The sequence below is a fragment of the Lacerta agilis genome, chromosome 8 (genome assembly GCF_009819535.1).
Source record: "Lacerta agilis isolate rLacAgi1 chromosome 8, rLacAgi1.pri, whole genome shotgun sequence".
Taxonomy (NCBI): domain Eukaryota; kingdom Metazoa; phylum Chordata; class Lepidosauria; order Squamata; family Lacertidae; genus Lacerta; species Lacerta agilis.
The window spans coordinates 60,785,752-60,803,005 of NC_046319.1; the positions used below are offsets into that span (position 1 = coordinate 60,785,752).

Here is a 17,254-nt window from a genome sequence, read left to right on the forward strand (position 1 = left end):
TTCAAAGAACAGCTGGAAATTCTCCTCGAACCTCCCCAATGTTCAGTTTTCGTTGGCCAGTTGTTTGTCCAGCAGCTTCCTTCTGACTAGAGAGATGTCACAAATTATGTGCATTGATGGGCCTTATGGTCATGCTGTTCACACCACCCAGTCATGGCTGCCGTTTGCCAACAATCCACCAGAAGAAAATAATTTTAAGAGATGCCAGACCCACTCTGTGTTTCAGCCCCCCAGGTACTACAACTGTCCATTTCAAGAGCTGGCAAGTGATGACACAGTTGTATGGTAGCTCAACTAGCTGGTCTTTGCTGTTTGTTCTCAGGATCTGGTAATCAAAGGTATACTGTCTTGGGAAACGGAGGTTCTGTTTTTATCCATTGTGCCACTTAGCTTGTTCACTGCACTTCTGGCTGATCCTTTTTTATCCAAAGCTGTCTAGTTCCCATTCACCGCATATATTTAAAGCACATTTAGACCATCTGAACAGTACGGCGTCCCCCAAAGAATGGAAGTCTACTTCCATAGAACTACAGTTCCCAGCACCCTTAACACACTACAGCTCCCAGTATTCTTTGGGGAAATATATGTGCCTTAAATGTACCGGTATGGTGTGGACATGACCACAGTGATTATTGTAACATCTCTGTCCCCCTGCCATCAGATCAAGGGCCATTCAGAGGTTATCCTCCCCGTCTCCCAGGAAGGTAAGGGAAAAGACTAGTCCGTTCCCATTCATGATGGGGTTACACTCCCGTTGAGTTCCCATTGCTCTGTCCCAGCTCCTGCCAACCTAGCAGTTCGAAAGCACGTCAAAGTGCAAGTAGATAAATAGGTATCTATTTCACCAGAAGTGGCTTAGTCATGCTGGCCACATGACCTGGAAAAACTGTCTGCAGACAAATGGCGGCTCCCTCGGCCAGTAAAGCGAGATGAGCAACTCTCAGGGGTCCTTTACCTTTACCTTTTTAGAGGACCACACTAGTATTAGAGTTCCTCACACTAGTATTAGAACTTAAGTATGGGTCATTTGTTTGCAAAGCAGGTTATAAATATTCTAAATAAGTAATTCTTCCTAGTAGTCTTTTCTTGGCCTGAAAACTGCATTTGTTTGACTGTAACTTAGTGGCTGATCTCTGATCATAATAATAGAGATTGATTGGCTGAAATAAATAACCAATTGAGATAAAACTGGAATTCATTTTATTTTAACTATATACAACAAAGAAGTAAAATTGGCAGACACCTTTTAAAGTTCAGCTACAGGCATTGAGGCAGATAATATTATTTTATCAGATCCTTCTTCCTAGATCAAAAAAAGTTGACTAAAACTATTGGTACGGTTGGTTTGCTAAGGTCTACCAACACTAAAACTTTCCCATTTTTCCTACCAGTCTAAGCAGTGCAAAGAAACTCTAACTAATTCCCAGAATTGGCATCCTTCGGTCTGCAGAAGGGTGCTCTGAATGCTCCCTCCCCCCCAAAAAAAACCCTGAGGGGAGAAAAAGCTTATCTTTTTTTCTTTACAAAAAAAAATTCAAGTGCATGACAATTATGTACAAAAACACACACACCAACAACATATAAAATGTATGAAAGGTTCCATTTTGCACCCGTGTATAAAAGTGTCCTTGTGCAAGTATTCTTTCTGGACTGCCAAGAATTCCACATCGCAAATGGCTCTTCTTCAGCTGAACTTCGTCCTGCTCCTTTTCCTCATTGCTTGTTGGGCATTCAGTTTGGGCGTCCCACCCCACTACACCCCTCTTCCTCCCCCTCCCCAAATCTTCCCAGTCCGTACAGGCAGAATTTCTCCTTCCCCTCTGGAATAATTCATTTTCCTCTCCTCCTTTGTTACTGAGGACCTGAAACAAACGAAGGTGGAAAAGACATGTAAGTGAAACCAGTTCAGTGCACAAGGAAAGGATGGGGAATGTGTGGACCCTCCAATTGTTATTGGACCCCAAAACCCATCAGCCCCAACTAACATGGCCAACAGCTGCTGACGGCAATTGCCTTGTAACAGGGCAGACTGTTTCTCCATCCACACCGTACGTTTAAAGCTCGTTTATACCACTTAGCTCCCCACAAAGAATTCTGGGAACTGTAGTTCACCCCAGGTTACACAGAGCACTATTTCCCTCACAGAGCAATTCCCAGAGTGCCCTGGGAAGAGGGGTCGATTATCAGTCTCTCTTCCAAGGGAACTCTGGGAATTGCAGCTCTCAAAGAGTTCCCAGGATTCTTTGGGGAAAGTCATGGCTGTTTAAAGTGGTATGATACTGCTTTAAATGTATCGTCCAGATGGGGCCTCTCTTTCCTCTAGCCTGTGTTGTTTGCTGAGAACAGCGTTCCAGTGACAGGGTGCCATTGCACTGTGAATCTGCTTGCCTCCATCAATGGCAGCCAAAGCTGTGAAGTTCTGGAAGGGCAAAACTCAAAAAGACACCCCATGGGTGCCATTTTTCTCTCACGGTATTGAAATGAAAATAGCACTGCCATGATTCAACCTGCCACACAAACACCAGTCCTCAGCAAGAACGTGGATACTCTGAGCAGCCAAGGTTAAAATAGTTTCTCAACAGCCACCTTTCTCTTCCACTTGCTCAGGCTTGCGCTAGTTATGCACGTACCATCCACCTTCTCATCTTGTGGGTCTCCCTCTTCTGTTTCTTCTTCCTCATTCAGCTCTTCATCTTCCTCATCTTAAAAAGGTTTGGGGGAGGGGGTGGGCGGGCAGAGAGATAAACAATGCAGGAGATTTAGAACCACCTTTTCTACCAAGGAACCATCTATTGACATTTGATGCCCGGAGTTCAGCTAGGAAGGATCTTGCAAACACACCATACATTTAGAGTACACCACCAGCCCAAAATAATCAGGGGAGCTGTAGTTCGCCCCTCACAGAGCTACAACACCCTTAACAGACTGCATTTCCCATGATTCTTTAGGGATGTGTGTGCTTTAAATGTATGGTGTGTGCACAGCCAACAATTAGCTCCCCTATTGTCTACTCCAGGGGTTGTCAACCTGGTCCCTGTCACCCACTAGTGGGCGTTTCAGGTTTCTAGGTGGGTGGTAGGGGGTTCTATGGTACAAGCTGAATCCTCCTTCCATCGAGCACTGGTGGGCGGTAAGGAAATTTTACCATCAAGAGAGATGCAGCATTAGTGGGCAGGAGTTATAAAAAAAGGTTGACCACCCCTGTTCTACTCTGATGAATGGCAGTGGCTGAGACTAAGGTCTTTCCATTTCCTGCTACCAGATCCCTTTTAAATGAGATGCCAAGAACCAAACTGGAGACCTTCTGCATGAAAAAAATCTGTGCTCTGTCCCTGACCTATGGTCCCTCTCAGAAAACACTGGGAAGGAAAGCAGTCTGCTTACTACAACCATCCTTTCAAAGGAACACAGAAGGGTGGCTTAGACCAGATCAGACTGTTGGTCTGCCCAGTTTAGTATCGTCTACACTGACTGGAAGGGGCTCTCTAGGGTTTCAGGTTGAGGTCTCTTGTAGTCCTACCCAAAGATGCTGGGGATTGAATCTGGGATGCTCTGCATACCGCTGAGCTATGATCTCTTCCTCATAAGCAACAACGCATGGGGTTCTCTGAAAACCTTTTGTGCCTAAAGTATTTGAAAATATTAGTTATTATTTCTAACTGTGCTAATAAATCCACTATCTTTGTTTTGCAGGGCAGTTGTCTTGCAAGTAGAGGCAGTTTCATTAGTCTGCTCAACCTCTCTAATAACAGAAAACAAGGTGATGCAGCTGTCCTTAGTAGGGAGCAAGGGACCTTAGCCACAGAGCAGTCAGGAGAGGCGATTGAGACACAAAAGGAATTTTCTCTGCCAGTTTTTTCCATTATGAATGTTTGCTCAGGAGAACACTTGACATATCTTCAATATTTACTGGGCATGCACCATATATCTGACAACTGCATGCGACCCCTTCAAGGAAACCCTGAAGGAAATTTGGTGTCAGTATTTGATAGTATAGCTTGAGAGATGACTTGCGATGATATTTTTTTTGTATTAGTGACTGGCTCAGCTAGTTTCCATTTCTGTTGTATATTTGGAATTCTGGGGGTAGGGACTTGGTCTCGGTTTTATTGATCTGTAGGTTACTTTGGAAGTTGTTGTTGTTGTTGTTAATATTAATTGGAGGGGAAAGATTCTTTAAATGACAAGAACACTGAAAAGGTGCCATGTTTACCATACCTGCCTCAAAGTCAAGGCTTCTCAAGGCTTCTGCGATGTTTTCCAGGTCTATGGTAAAATAATCCATGTTTTCAAAACCTGGCTCAATCTTCTCCAGTTGAGCACCCTTTGATGCCTCGATAATTCTATGGAGAAAACAGAATGGAAAGAGATGTTGTTTTTCTTCCTGCTCTTAGTGTGTTTCCCAATGCCATCATATACATGTCTACTCAGAGTTAATCCCCACTTAATTCAATGGGACTTACCCCCAGGTAAGTAGGTAGAGGACTGCACCTGTGCAGTGTAATTCACTCACAAGTAAGTTCTACAGGTATGATCAGTGGGGCTTATTCCCAGATGAGTTTTCCCAGAACTTCATTAACCCATTGTGTTGTTTTAATTTTGGTTATAACTCATCCTGAAATTTAATTCAAAGGATGGCTTTGGTTTGGTTCACCTATTGGGTTGATCCACACTTCCAGTTGTTTTGTGCCTGAAAAGCAGGGGTCCAAGCAGTTTCCCACTTGACCCGCACTTTCTAGGCATGGGTTCGAGCCTTTTTTTTTTCTTTACCCTGCTCCATTCCCAGGGGAAACCCACTCTTTAGTGTTAAATCAGAGCAAACATCAATCCAGAGAAAACCCAAATTGCTGTTTGCTCCGATAGAACACTAAAGAGAAGTTTTCTGGAGTGGGGTGTGTGGAAGAAGCGGAACAAGAGGAAGTGGGGATATGGAAGGTTCACTTTTAATGCAAACTGAATCAAGCATGCTTTATGATCATTATTCTGTCTCTCAATTTCTGCAAGCAGGAGTATTACAACTCAGCAAAGAAACAAAAAACAGCACACCCCTTCTAAGCTGGTCTGCTCTGAAAAGGAGCCTTGTTTTTAAGCTTTCAATCAGAGAAAGCTTCTCATTAGGATCCTGTATTCATTGAGAAGAACAGCGTACAGAATAATTTGCACACAGAAGCTGCAATTTAGAAAACTGTGTTCCAGGACTTACGTTTTAATGAGCTGCTTGGCAGACTGGAATGAGGAAGAAACAGGGAGGGGAGGAAAAAACCAGAGAGTGATCATTAGTGGATAAAGACATTTCACTTTAAAACTGCGCCCTCCCCCCTTAGTGGCAGGATCTTAAAAGTTTGACCTGCTTTGATCATCTGCCCTTCCTCCAGGGATCCAGGGCAACATACCAGTACATGGTTTCCCCTTCCTATTTCATCCTCACAACAACCTTATGAGGTAGGCTAGGCTGAGTGATAGTGGCTGGCCCAAGGTCATCTAACAAGTTTTCTGGCTGAAGGGGGATTAGAACTTGTGTCTCTCCTTCAGCCGCATAGTGGCCTACCTTCCAGGGTTGTTGTCAGAACTACTGAGATAGCATTTATATGGCATTTGACATATGCGAAGTGATTCTTTTCAAATATTTTGATCTAGAGGCCAGTTTGGAGGCTGGGTCTGCTAAAGCAGCAGATGGAGAGATGAAAAAGGATATGCAAGGTCTGCCTTGGACTTATTTTGGGTAAAGCCACTCTCTCCCTCAATTGTGATTGGTGCTAGCACTCAGCAGAACTTAATAGTAGATGGTGGGGTGGAGACATTTACCTGGCCTCCTGGCAGGTGAGTCGCTGCTGCTTCCTGGAAGAAGGAGGGAGATGCAGCGAAGAGGGTGGCACAGTGTGGAGCAGGAAAGGGCGAGGCTACAAAGGAACGATCAGGAGACTAAAATGGGCTCCCAGATGTTCCTTTGCTGAAGTAAGGGGGGCTCCCAACAACCCATCAGGTGATAGGTGTTAGGGGGACAGCTTGCTCAAGGAGGGGGAAGCAGTTTCCATTTCATGTAAATGGTTTCTTGAAGTCCCCCTGTGCTTCTCCTTTCCACCCTTGAGGAGACTTGCAAATGGCGCTGTGAGCCGTTCTGTGAGGCTCCTGCTGCACCTCCAACATCAGGTAGCCATCTTGAGAACCCTGAGCAAGCGATTTTGGCAGGTGGACAGGGCAACCTGCTTTGTGAGTCATCTGCCATCACAACGGTGTCATGTGACTGACAGCTGGGTTGGCCGGCCCATCTGTCAAAGTTGGCCGGCGGGGTTCCCCCACCCCTGATCTAGGCCAGGAGGATGGCCGTTGCTGGACATGGATGGAATGATATGTTGCCCCATGTGGAATCAGCCTTTTAAATTCTACTTCCAGTAGAAAAGCAGTGCCTCGGCAGAGCTAAAGGTTCCTGATGTGCAAGCAACCATCCTTTCCTACTGCCAGTGATGGACCCACAATGGTCATAAAAGAAAATCCTGCAGTTATGATTACGATTGTCAAGGCCTGCTGCACTGAGTTTGTTGCAGCTATGGAAGTGAGCAGGAGGGCAATCTGGTCTTGGTCTCCAGCCACAAGACAAAGAGGAGTTGGCCACCCACTCCAGTTCCTTAGCACAGGGCTGGCGAACCTATAGCTATCAAGATGTCGCTGGGCTCCCATCAGCCCCTGCCAGCAACCCCAATGGCTAGTTATGATGGGAGTTGTGGTCCAACCAACATCTGGTTGGCCATAATTGCCCATAAGTTGGCCTCACCATGAGAAAAGCAGCTCCTGCCTCTTCCTCCATGGACTGGATGGCGCTCTCCACCAGCTTGCTAGACTGCTCCAGCTGGTCTTTGTACTGCTGGATGAGGTTCTGCATGAAACCAACTTTCTCTTCTTGCGCCTTGGAGATGCGCTCCAGCAGCCAACTCCGCTTCTCCTCTACAGTGGCAATGAGGGCTTCAAATTTCTCACACAAGTCCTGCTTGACCTGCCGGCCATTCTCCTGCCAGGGATTGAGAGGGAACAAGTGGGTGAGGGTGAGGAACATGGTGGGTTTGCAGCGACCGCTTTGTCTAAATGGAGTAGTAGACTTCTCCCCTGATTTAGCTGCCCAGATTTGGAAAAAGAGGGAAGCCAGTGAACTTCAGAGACAGGCAGACATCTTTCTCCTCCCCCACTCGCTGCCCTGTCAACACCTGCACCAGCCATTTCTCAGAGTTGTGTTTCCCTTCCGCAGCTCAGATTTCTAAGGGCTCAGTCATTTGTTGCATTCCTCACCTCCGTGGCTTTGCACGACTCTTCCAGCTGGTTTATGATCGTCTGTACTCTGTCATTGCCTGCCACCAACATAGAGATGCAGTTGGTCAGCTCCGTCTGTGTGTGAGAGAAGGCAACAAAAATAGATTGGAATCCTGCATGCCATGCTGTTTCTCTGGATAATAGTGAAAGAAGGGGTGGCTATGGGAATAAATGAAAGATCCTAATAGAGGAGGTAAAGAGGAACCCTCTAATTTGGGTTGGGACAGGGCTGGGGGGACTTGTAATACAAACAGCTCCAGCCTAGATTGGCTTGTTTCCCTTATTCCTCTATCCCCTTTCCCTTTCATGTCATGTCATGTCTCGTTAGACTGTAAACTGGTGGCAGGGACTTGGGGGGGGGTTGTACTTTGCAGAAAACGTTTATCATTATCATTATTAACTCAGCAAGGTGCCATTTGCCCCAGCACACCACAGCCCAAGACCCCATGTCTCTGAAAGAATGAGGCAGGACTTCTTCAGGAAACAGAGAATGTTGCTGAGAAAACCTCAGCTCAGTGGTTGCTTGTGCAAATTCCCTCTTCTCATGCTCCCTGCAAATTCAATACCTTGCAGACCTGATGGCTTCTGAAGGCACCTTCACACGATCCTTTCAGCCCCTGGGAGACAATGTGCTTTTCACCAAGCAGAAGCCAGCACAGGTGGTTTTTTGTCACCTGGCCGCTTGGCAACACCCCCCTCCACCTCTTCCAAGGATCCAAAAGACTGTCTGAACTGTGGCTCTCACATGGACAATGTGCCGTGCACAGCTTGGCCTGGCTTGGTTGGGTGAGTGGGCCTTGGGGCAGTTGTTTTGTCCCTATCATGACTCAAACAGCGCAACTGACATTGGTTGCTACGCCAAAGCTCAACCTAGCTTTGTGGTGAGAAGGATGAGTTGCACTGTGAGCTGTGAATGGTGACGAAGCCATTAGGTGATCCGCTTATCCCTGCATGGCAGGTTTATTTATTTTATAGTTGCAACTTCCACACATGAGTTCTACTCTCAACGCTGGGGAATGAACCTGGGGCTTTCTGCATGCCAAAGAGATGCTGCACCATTGAGCTATGGCCCTTCACTGTGCTTGCAGCGGGGAAGGGACCCAGTGATTGATTTGTTTGACTCCTGTGAGAGAAATCATGTACTCTCCATGGCACCCATCCAAGAAGCCCAGGGAAAGACCTCCAGCCACCCAGCCCTGCTCACAGCTGCACCCTTGGGACTGAGCGCCTTTCCAAGGGGTCCACCACCGCCTCGCGGCTCTCAAGTGACTCTAAATATAATCTGCTGGTGGCTGCTTGGGGACTGCAGTCATCTGTGTATATCCATACCAGCTGTGTTAGCGGTCAAAGGCTATTCCTGAAAGGCACAGCGCAGCACATCCTGATGTCTCCAATCACCTCTCAACCCAAATGGGAGATGCTCCCTCCTGCTCTATCTGCATGCCAAGCAATGAGATGTGAACCCCTCTAAGGTCAAGGGACTGAACCCTTTTGTCCTTGTGCAATGCACCAAGGTTTCCTAATGGGTTCCCTTTTTGCTCTAATGTGGTAGTGTCCAATACTGGAGCCATCCAGGTAGGAGTTTGGGGCAGAAATCCAGGGCCCCACTTGGAAGACTGAGCAGGTGGGTGCCAAAACATAGCAGGTCTGGCTTGCCACAAGTGAAATAATGTCCATTGCCATCTTAAGAGTCCACTCCTCATCAATAAGACAATTAACTCTGGAATAAAAAAATGATCTAAGTACCCCCTGAGATTCCTCTGAAGCTTATCAAGGATTCCTCAATGAGAAGATCAGTAATGGTGAACAACAGCTTCCTTGAAAGACAGCTTATGCCCTACCACCAACAAGCCAGCCATGTGTGGGAGGTTTCAGTAGGGTTATATATTTACATTACATTAAAAAGCAGGGTCCCTTTTTTGGCAGTTGGATAGAGGTGCAAAAGGGTGGCCTAGGGAGAGTCCCAAAGGCTGGGTGGAGAAGACTGGAGGGCTGTGTTTGGCCCCTAGGTCTGAGGTTCCCTGCTTTTGTAATAATGTTCAATGACTTGCAGAGTTTCCAGGGCAAGGGTTTTGGAGTCCCCCTGCAGGTCAGCCAGTTGGGGGGAGGAGAAGGGTTTTCTGGAGGCAGAAAGTTAAAAAAGAAAAAGTTTGAAAACGAGTGTGAAGCCATTGAAAGCAACAGTTTGTACCTTTTGGCCCTGAAAGACGCTTTGAAGGGGCGCCACTTCGCAGTCTTTGTGAGCCCCAAAGACTTTGCACATGGAACAGGTGGGCACCTCACAAGTTAAGCAATAGATGTTGATCTTCTCATCTTCATGTTCCTTGCACATTGGGTGGTTTCCCTTCTTCAGGGGTCGGCTGGAGAAAACACAAAAGAAGCCAGTTGGACAGATGAGACCCTGGACATAATGGACTTCTGTTTAAAGACAAGCACACATATTCCCTCCTCTCTTTTCATCTTAATGACATCTTTTCATTTATGGGAATAAAGTCAGAGTTCACATGTGAGTTTGGTTAAATGGGAACAGTGGGCTCAGGTGTGTTTCTCCTTATATCAGCAACCAAATGCTACAACAGAGGTGCAAAATTTATCCATTTTTTGTCTTTCTCTGCTTCTCATTTCCCCATTCCAATTCCACATCAACTAGAAATTTTTCCTTTTAAAAAGTCCACACAATTTTGTGTGTGCACATTTCTTCTAAGCTATGCATCTTTGTACGCATCTTGCCTAATATATGCATTTTGCAAGCTTCCCCCCTCTCCCATATAATGTAGTTTTGCTACATCATTTTCACTCATCTATTAATTTTTGGCATGCTTTTTGAATGGGGAACTGCTTCACAAAATTTGGAGAAGTGCAGATTTCAAAGGATAGTTGTGTGTTCGTTCAGTTCACACTGGTTTGCTCATCTGCAGATTTGATGAGCATCCCCACAATTTATAAAGACGCTGAACAACAACAGACCCAGGACAGAACCCTGTGGCACCCCACCTGTCACTTTTCCCCAGGATGACGAGGAACTGTTAGTGAGCACTCTCTGGGTTTGTCGATCAAGCAACAAATCTACTTAACAGTTGCCCTATCCAGTCCACATTTACCAGCGCAGCTTCTCTGCAAGAATATCATGGGGGGTGGATTTGACATGAAGGCAATGGAGACTAGACCCTGACCATCTCTTTGTACAGTAGGAATTGGAGTGACTCCCACCTCCTCTCTAATATTAACCTCCACACTGAGGTTATGTTTAGACCTTGCTTCTGTGCGTGCCAAAGTGTCCAAGAAGCTAGTTCTGGCTCTGCAGAGCTGTTGGTTTTATTTTGGGAAGCCAATGCTATTTCTTCACTCTGGGCAGGACTTAATGACACCCCGCTCCCCCACAAAGCATCACCAGCGCCTCCCCTACTATATTCAGATACCTATCTAATCCACCCAAATTCCACTTCCTCTAATGGAAATGGATTGGTGGGTGCATGTGTGCCGGGTTCCTATAGTCCTCCCAGTGTTCCTGGACCAGACTGCTTTTCCCTGCCTACTTTCTAACAAATGGATCCTTCCCAAATATGAGTGACAACTGTGCTTCTCCCTCAAAGCATAGGAAGTTGCCTTTATCCCATATCTCTCAATATTGTCTACTGGTTGGCAGTAGCTTTCCAGGGTTTCAGGTGAGGCGTCTCCCAGGCTTACCTGAAGATGCTGGGGGTCGAATGTGGAATCTTCTGCATGCAAAGCAGATGCTCTACCTCTGAGCTATGACTTGAGCTGTGGCAAACAAGAGGAAGGCAGCTGTGATACAAACCTGGTATACTCCTGCTTGTAGATATCAATGATGTTCTCCACCAGTAGATTCCTCTGCAGGCCATAGACTCCGTGGCGGTCCAGGATGACTTCGTGGCGGCAGGAGGGGCAGCGGAAGCGCCCCCCTGATATGGTAGTCCCCCGGGCCGTTTGCCAGTACGGGTTAGCAGCCTGCAAATGCCATCAGCAATGTAAGGGCAGAAGTCAATAATCTTTTTTAAAAAATGCAAAGGACCCCACAAAACAACCAATCCTACCACCGTTTGGCCTGGAAAGGAGGACCTGAGGGCTCAGCTATTCAAGTATCATCATAGTTATCCGGTGACCCTTCTAAGAATGATTCATAGTTGTCCTTATTGGATGGGAAAACCCCGTCATGTTTTGCACTTGTATCAGAGCATGACATTGGAAAACTGGCCAAGCTCAATGAACCAAGTGGATGATCCAACCAGAACCTTTTTTTAAAACTGTTGTAACAACAACCTTTCTATTGGAGCTGGATATCAGTGGCCACAACTAGGTTTTCAATTACATAGCTGCATGTTATCTACTCTATTTGGATATTTCACATGTCGTTTTAGATCTAGAGTGGAGAACCTATGTCTTCCTGATGCTGAGATTTCCCCACCTGCGCTGTAGCTGAATCACACCTGGAGGTCTACCGGTTAACCATTCTTGTTTTAACTAGTAAATAATGCCGGAGAAGTTTGATTTGGCTCACATTTAAAGCTGAATTCTTCACAATTCACACTTTCTGAAAATGTATGGGAACCAAAACACAGCCATCCTTCAACATTCACACCTCCAAATTTTCTGATGCAGTTCGACAACCAATGTAACAAAAACGCATATATAAGGGGGAAATGTGCATAAAAATGAATGTTTTGGTTAAGAAAACATACAAAAATGCATTATACTAAGAGAAATTGCTTGCAAAAATGAGCACATGAGTCAAAGCTGCAAAAAAATGTGTATATAAGGAGAGCTCTACACCAGGCATAGGCAAACTCCGGCCCTCCAGATGTTTGGGACTACAATTCCCATCATCCCTAGCTAACAGGACCAGTGGTCGGAGATGATGGGAATTGTAGTCCCAAACATCTGGAGGGCCGGAGTTTGCCTATGCCTGATCTACACTAAAATGCTGAAGAACTTTTCATGAGGATTAAAATAATAATAACAGCTGCAAATTGCTGCAGAAATGTGAATTGAATTTAAGATTAGAAATATGAGAAACTGAAAGTGACAGATTTCCGCCCCCATCCCTAACTTATAAAGACAAGAACTGAAGAACGCAAATATAGATAATACCCATTGATTTTAAGTCTATGCTCCATGAATTTGTATGACCCAGAGATGGACAACACATGTTACCCTCCAGATGTTGCTGCACTACAACTCCCATCATCCCTGGCCATTGGTTCCCTATCCCTGATCTAATTGCTTTTTAAAAGCCCATCTAAGCTAGAGTGTGGGGTGTGAAGTATTTTCTTTCGGTCCCTCCTGCGCGTGCTGCAAATCACATCCATTAGAGAATGACTGTGAGAGAAGCTGCTCCAGCCCTTGATTAATTTTCAGCCTGTTGATGAGCAGATCTGAACGGACTGGACAACCCTTCATAGGAACAGGCCACTTGCTCCAGTCCTCTTTAGCAGAGCACAGATCCAACTTTTGAGCAACAGGTTAATTTCAGTGTTAGAGCTGGTTCAATCAAAGTGGGGAATTATAAGGGAAATAAGGGTTTTGTTATTTAAAAGGAGCTGAAAAAGTGCTGGAATTTTTTTTTAAAAATTTTTTTACAATAGCTTCTTGTGACTGTACCATGTACAAAATGGATGCCGGTGGGAAGGAGGATTCTGTAAGTCTATCCATGGCTGCTCATCGCAATGACTATGTGCCTCCTCCAGATTTTGGAGCTGGTATGTCACTGAATATCATTTACTGCCGCGCAAGAGCAGGAAAGGGTCACTGCTGTCTTGCCCTGTTCGTGAGCTTCCTGGAGGCACCTGGTTGGCCACTGTGGGAACAGAATGCAGGGCTAGGGTAGGCCTTCAGAGTATCTAGCAGGGCTGTTCTAAGGGTCTTATGATCATAAAGGAAGAACTCTGTGACAGCCAGAGATGGGGAAGAAATTCAATTCAGTTCCCATTTAAAAGAGAATCTATCAAATTTGCACGTTCCAAAGCAACATGAGACCTGAATCACCAGCATCCTCTGAAATCTGCACTTATCTGACTGTTGCAATGCACAAAAGCGCATTAGGTAAAACTGTGGACCGGCTTTCCCTAAAACTCTGCTTCTAGAAGCTCATTAGGTATCTTCACACCAGGTGGTTCTCCTCCACGAAAGTATTAATTCATTTTTTTTCTTTTAAAAAAATATACAAATGACACATTCACGCATGTATTTGTCATATGACCCAGTGGACATGTGGGTTTTCCTGGATGGAAATTATGCCTGCGCAGGAAGCCATCTTGCGAGAAGCAGCCCTTGGTGATAATAAAGGAACAAGAGGTCTGGTTTGGGTTTCAACAAGCACTTTAGTCCCTGCCTTCCCCTCCGCAATTGGCTGTCAAACTGTAAGACCTTTGGAAGACTTTAATCCCCCTGTCCCAGCAAACAGAATCCAATTTCTCCTCTGCCCCTGGGTTTTCCTTCCAGCCTCTCCTTGTTTTGTTGCCTTGGAGGTTTGGCAACAATGATCAACAACACTTTGGAAAGGCGGTGTCAGAAGTAAAACAGGCCCCCTAAAGGCCCAGCAATCTTATCAACTGGCTCCTGGCCGCAGCTTCTCTTGGGAAGTGGTCTTGGTGCATTTCACACAAACTGAAATTGGAAAGGGGTTGTATTTGAATTTTCAAGGGGATGAGACCCCTGGCAAAAGTAATGAAGGATATTTCACAGTTATCACAATTTTCATTATATTTAACTCATGTTGCAACTAAAGTGCATTGATGCAGTATATCCTTTTCGTTTCCTTCTTGCATTTTTGCACAACGCTGCTAATGAGTTTCCTCAATGCTGGCTCATCTTGTTGTTCCAGTTATTCAGTCAATAGATCAATTCATTCATTAATGTGATTGGGCAGAAGGTGATTTCTTTCAGAACATAACATTCTGTTCAGGGATGAAATAAGAACACGGAACTGTGCTTGGAGGTAGCCAGAGACAAACCCTACTTGGATCACTCTACGAAACATCAAATAATACTGTGACACCTTAAAAACTAACTGTTTCATTATGGCATAAACTTTTGTGGATTGGAAGTGCACTTCCTTTAGTTCATAAAAGTGAATCCCATAATAAAGTTTTAAGTCTAAGGCAGGTGTACTAGCCAAGATGGTGCTTTCCAAATGTTGTTGGACTACAACTCCCATCTTCCCTGACCATTAGCCATGTTGGCTGGGGCTGATGGGAGTTGCAGTCCATAACACCTGGCGGGCACCACCTTGGCTGCTTCTGCTTTAAGGCATCACAGCAGACTAAAGCAGCTATTTCCTTGCTGGAAATTCCAGGCCATATAGCACCAAGGGTTGAGTTGAGATTTTATTTTATTTTTCAACTAGAAAATGGCAACGTTGCATTTGACAACCTGATCTTGGGGGCTGGGTATTCAGGCAGTTGGGAGAGGGGTTTCATGGAACTCCCTGGCTCCGCTGGTAGCCTTGGGTCCTTCTGGGGAAGGAGTTTGGTTTTCTCAAGTCAGGGGAAATCTTTTCCACAGTCATATAAAAGGGGCACCTTGGCCTTTGAGCATTTGTAGGTGGATAACACTACGATGGAGACCATTCTTCATTGTATAAGTGGATAAATAAGAAACTACATATTGGATGAACCAGACTATTATGTGACACTTAGGACTGTGAAAACTTTTGTAATAATTTATTACTTATACCGCATCTGGCCTAGCCTCCCCAGCCACTCTGGGCAGCTTCCAACAGGGTATTAAAATTTTAAATGGCCTTAGGCAAGCAGAAGACATAGAAGCATAGAATTGTAGAGTTGGAAGGGACCATGAGGATCATCTAGTCCAACCCCCTGCAAGGCAGGGATCTTTTGCCCAACATGGGGCTCGAACCCACAATCTTGAGATTAAGTCTCATGCTCTACCGACTGAGCTATCCCTCAGGCTCATGAATTTGCCATTTTAGATTATAATGAATGGCAATAAGTGACAGGCAGTTGTAACAGAATAGTGCATTTTGTAGTGGCTTAATGCATTTTGCATATAACAATTTTGTTACTGTTTTTATGCGACCGGTTGGTTAACGAGCAAAAATTCTGTTGCTATTGACATATAGGTCTACAATTTAAGACACCCAGTCCCACCCAAAGATGACAGGATGACATAGGCTCTTCACCCGTTACTGGTGTGCATAAGGGGCATAAGGAGCATGAGGAGCAGGGGAACTTTTCAAGCTCCACCCCCGACATTGTATCTTCCCTTCTTTCACAACTGTATGTTGTGGAAGACGAAAGCCCAACGCATGAGCTCCTGCTCTCTAGAAGAGGCTCCATGTGATCAGTGTACCAGCACAGCCAGGTCCCGATGTGGGCGGGACCAGAGGCAAAAGTGGGTAGAGCAACACAGGTGAAATTTTGCTGTTGGCTCATTTTAATACACACACTCTCTCACACACACCCCTCCAGAAAAGCAAGAAACGATATCAGAGTTCAAGGGCACATTCCAGCCAGGCAGAGGCACCCAAGGGGGCTGCAAAGCAGGGCCAGTGAGGGACATGGCTTGGGGACAGGGGGTGTGGCTGTAGAATGGTGGGACCTGGGAGAGGTCCAAGGGCCGGAGGGAGAGGCCCAGAAGGTTGCATTTGGCCCCTGGGACTTTCCCTGCTCTGTACACTTAAGTTTTGCACATAAATAGCATGTGAGGAGGGCTGTAGATCTCTTTCTATGACCCTAACCATGCTTACTTGGCCATCAGTCAAAGACTGCCGTCTTAGGCAAGCGTTCTTTGAAGGAAATCCTGTTGAATTCAGTGGGACCTGCTTCTGAATAAGCATGGATAGGAGCATGTAGGCTGTACATTTGAAGCACATTTACAGATCACTGCTTCCCCAAAGAATCCTTGGAACTGTAGTTTGTTAAGGGTGCTGGGAATTGTAGCTCAGTGAAGCTATTAGTTTGTACCCACTTGGGAGGGGGGCAGTTTGCATCCACTTGGGAGGGGGGACCTCAGGGTTCTGGTAACTGCCCCCCTCCCAGTAGAATCCACAAGCCTGAGATATGTACACCACACCAGGGATATTGTTCAAGGATGGACACAGATATTCTGCCCTTTCCCTTTCTTCTTCTTTTTAAAAAACTTTTCTTTACAGGTTGGGTTGCATCTTAATTTCCACAGAGGTGATCAATACGTTTAAGTGACATAGCTCCCCGCTGCTTCCCCCTCACCTTAAACACACCTACAACTCCCCCTGTCATCCCAACACACACCTTGGCCAATGCTAGGACGCCTACTGACCTGGAAGACATCGTTGGCGCATTTCCTGCAGAGGTTATGCTGGCAAGGTAAGATCACCACAGGCTTGGAGAACATCTCCAGGCAGATGGGGCAAATCAACTGTTTCTCCAGATTCTCCATGGGGTTAGAGTCCCGGATGATGCTCGACTGGTAATCCATTGCCCCCTTCGGTGCTTCCAAATTATATCCTTTCTTTTTTTTTAAGCGACTGGAGAGAGGCTCTGTGCGGAAGGTCTTACCGTCTGCTTCTGGGTTCTAGAACTGTGTGCGCTGACCCTTCAAGAAAACCTTTGGGCTTCTGCACTTTGTCTGAGACAGCTCCTCTGCTCTATTTATATCATCTGAGTCACATGTGCTTTGGCTGGCAGGATCAGTTGGGAAGAGGGTCGTGTTTCCTAAAGGCTGACATGCTGTCACATGGGGAGGGGTGACCCCTCCAGAGAGAGGTCTGTAAACAAGGCTGAGGACAATTTGTTCGAAGGCTGGGAAGTCAACTTCCAGGGATGTATATTATTTTTCTCCTCTGCTGCAGCCGGCAGTGTCTTTTGGGACAAAGAAATTGGAGACATCGTTGTGTAAACACAGTCACACTTTCCAGGGAGTTCAACAGGCAACATGAGCCCACCTCTGGCTCTCACCCCTGACTTCCAGAAAACCGAGGGTTAAACTCAAAGCA

General features: G+C 45.8%; 1 protein-coding gene across 1 annotated transcript; it reads right to left on the reverse strand.

Annotated features, from left to right (window-relative positions):
- Positions 1-1,177: 1,177 nt before the first annotated feature.
- On the reverse strand, positions 1,178-16,899 carry TRIM63 (tripartite motif containing 63). Its single transcript, XM_033157820.1, has 9 exons — positions 16,579-16,899; positions 11,102-11,271; positions 9,494-9,662; positions 7,282-7,377; positions 6,773-7,006; positions 5,204-5,226; positions 4,219-4,343; positions 2,631-2,702; positions 1,178-1,862 (listed from the first exon to the last, which is right to left on the reverse strand). The coding sequence occupies exons 1-9, from the start codon at positions 16,735-16,737 to the stop codon at positions 1,852-1,854; spliced, it is 1,059 nt and encodes a 352-aa protein (XP_033013711.1). The 5' UTR covers positions 16,738-16,899; the 3' UTR covers positions 1,178-1,851.
- Positions 16,900-17,254: the final 355 nt, after the last annotated feature.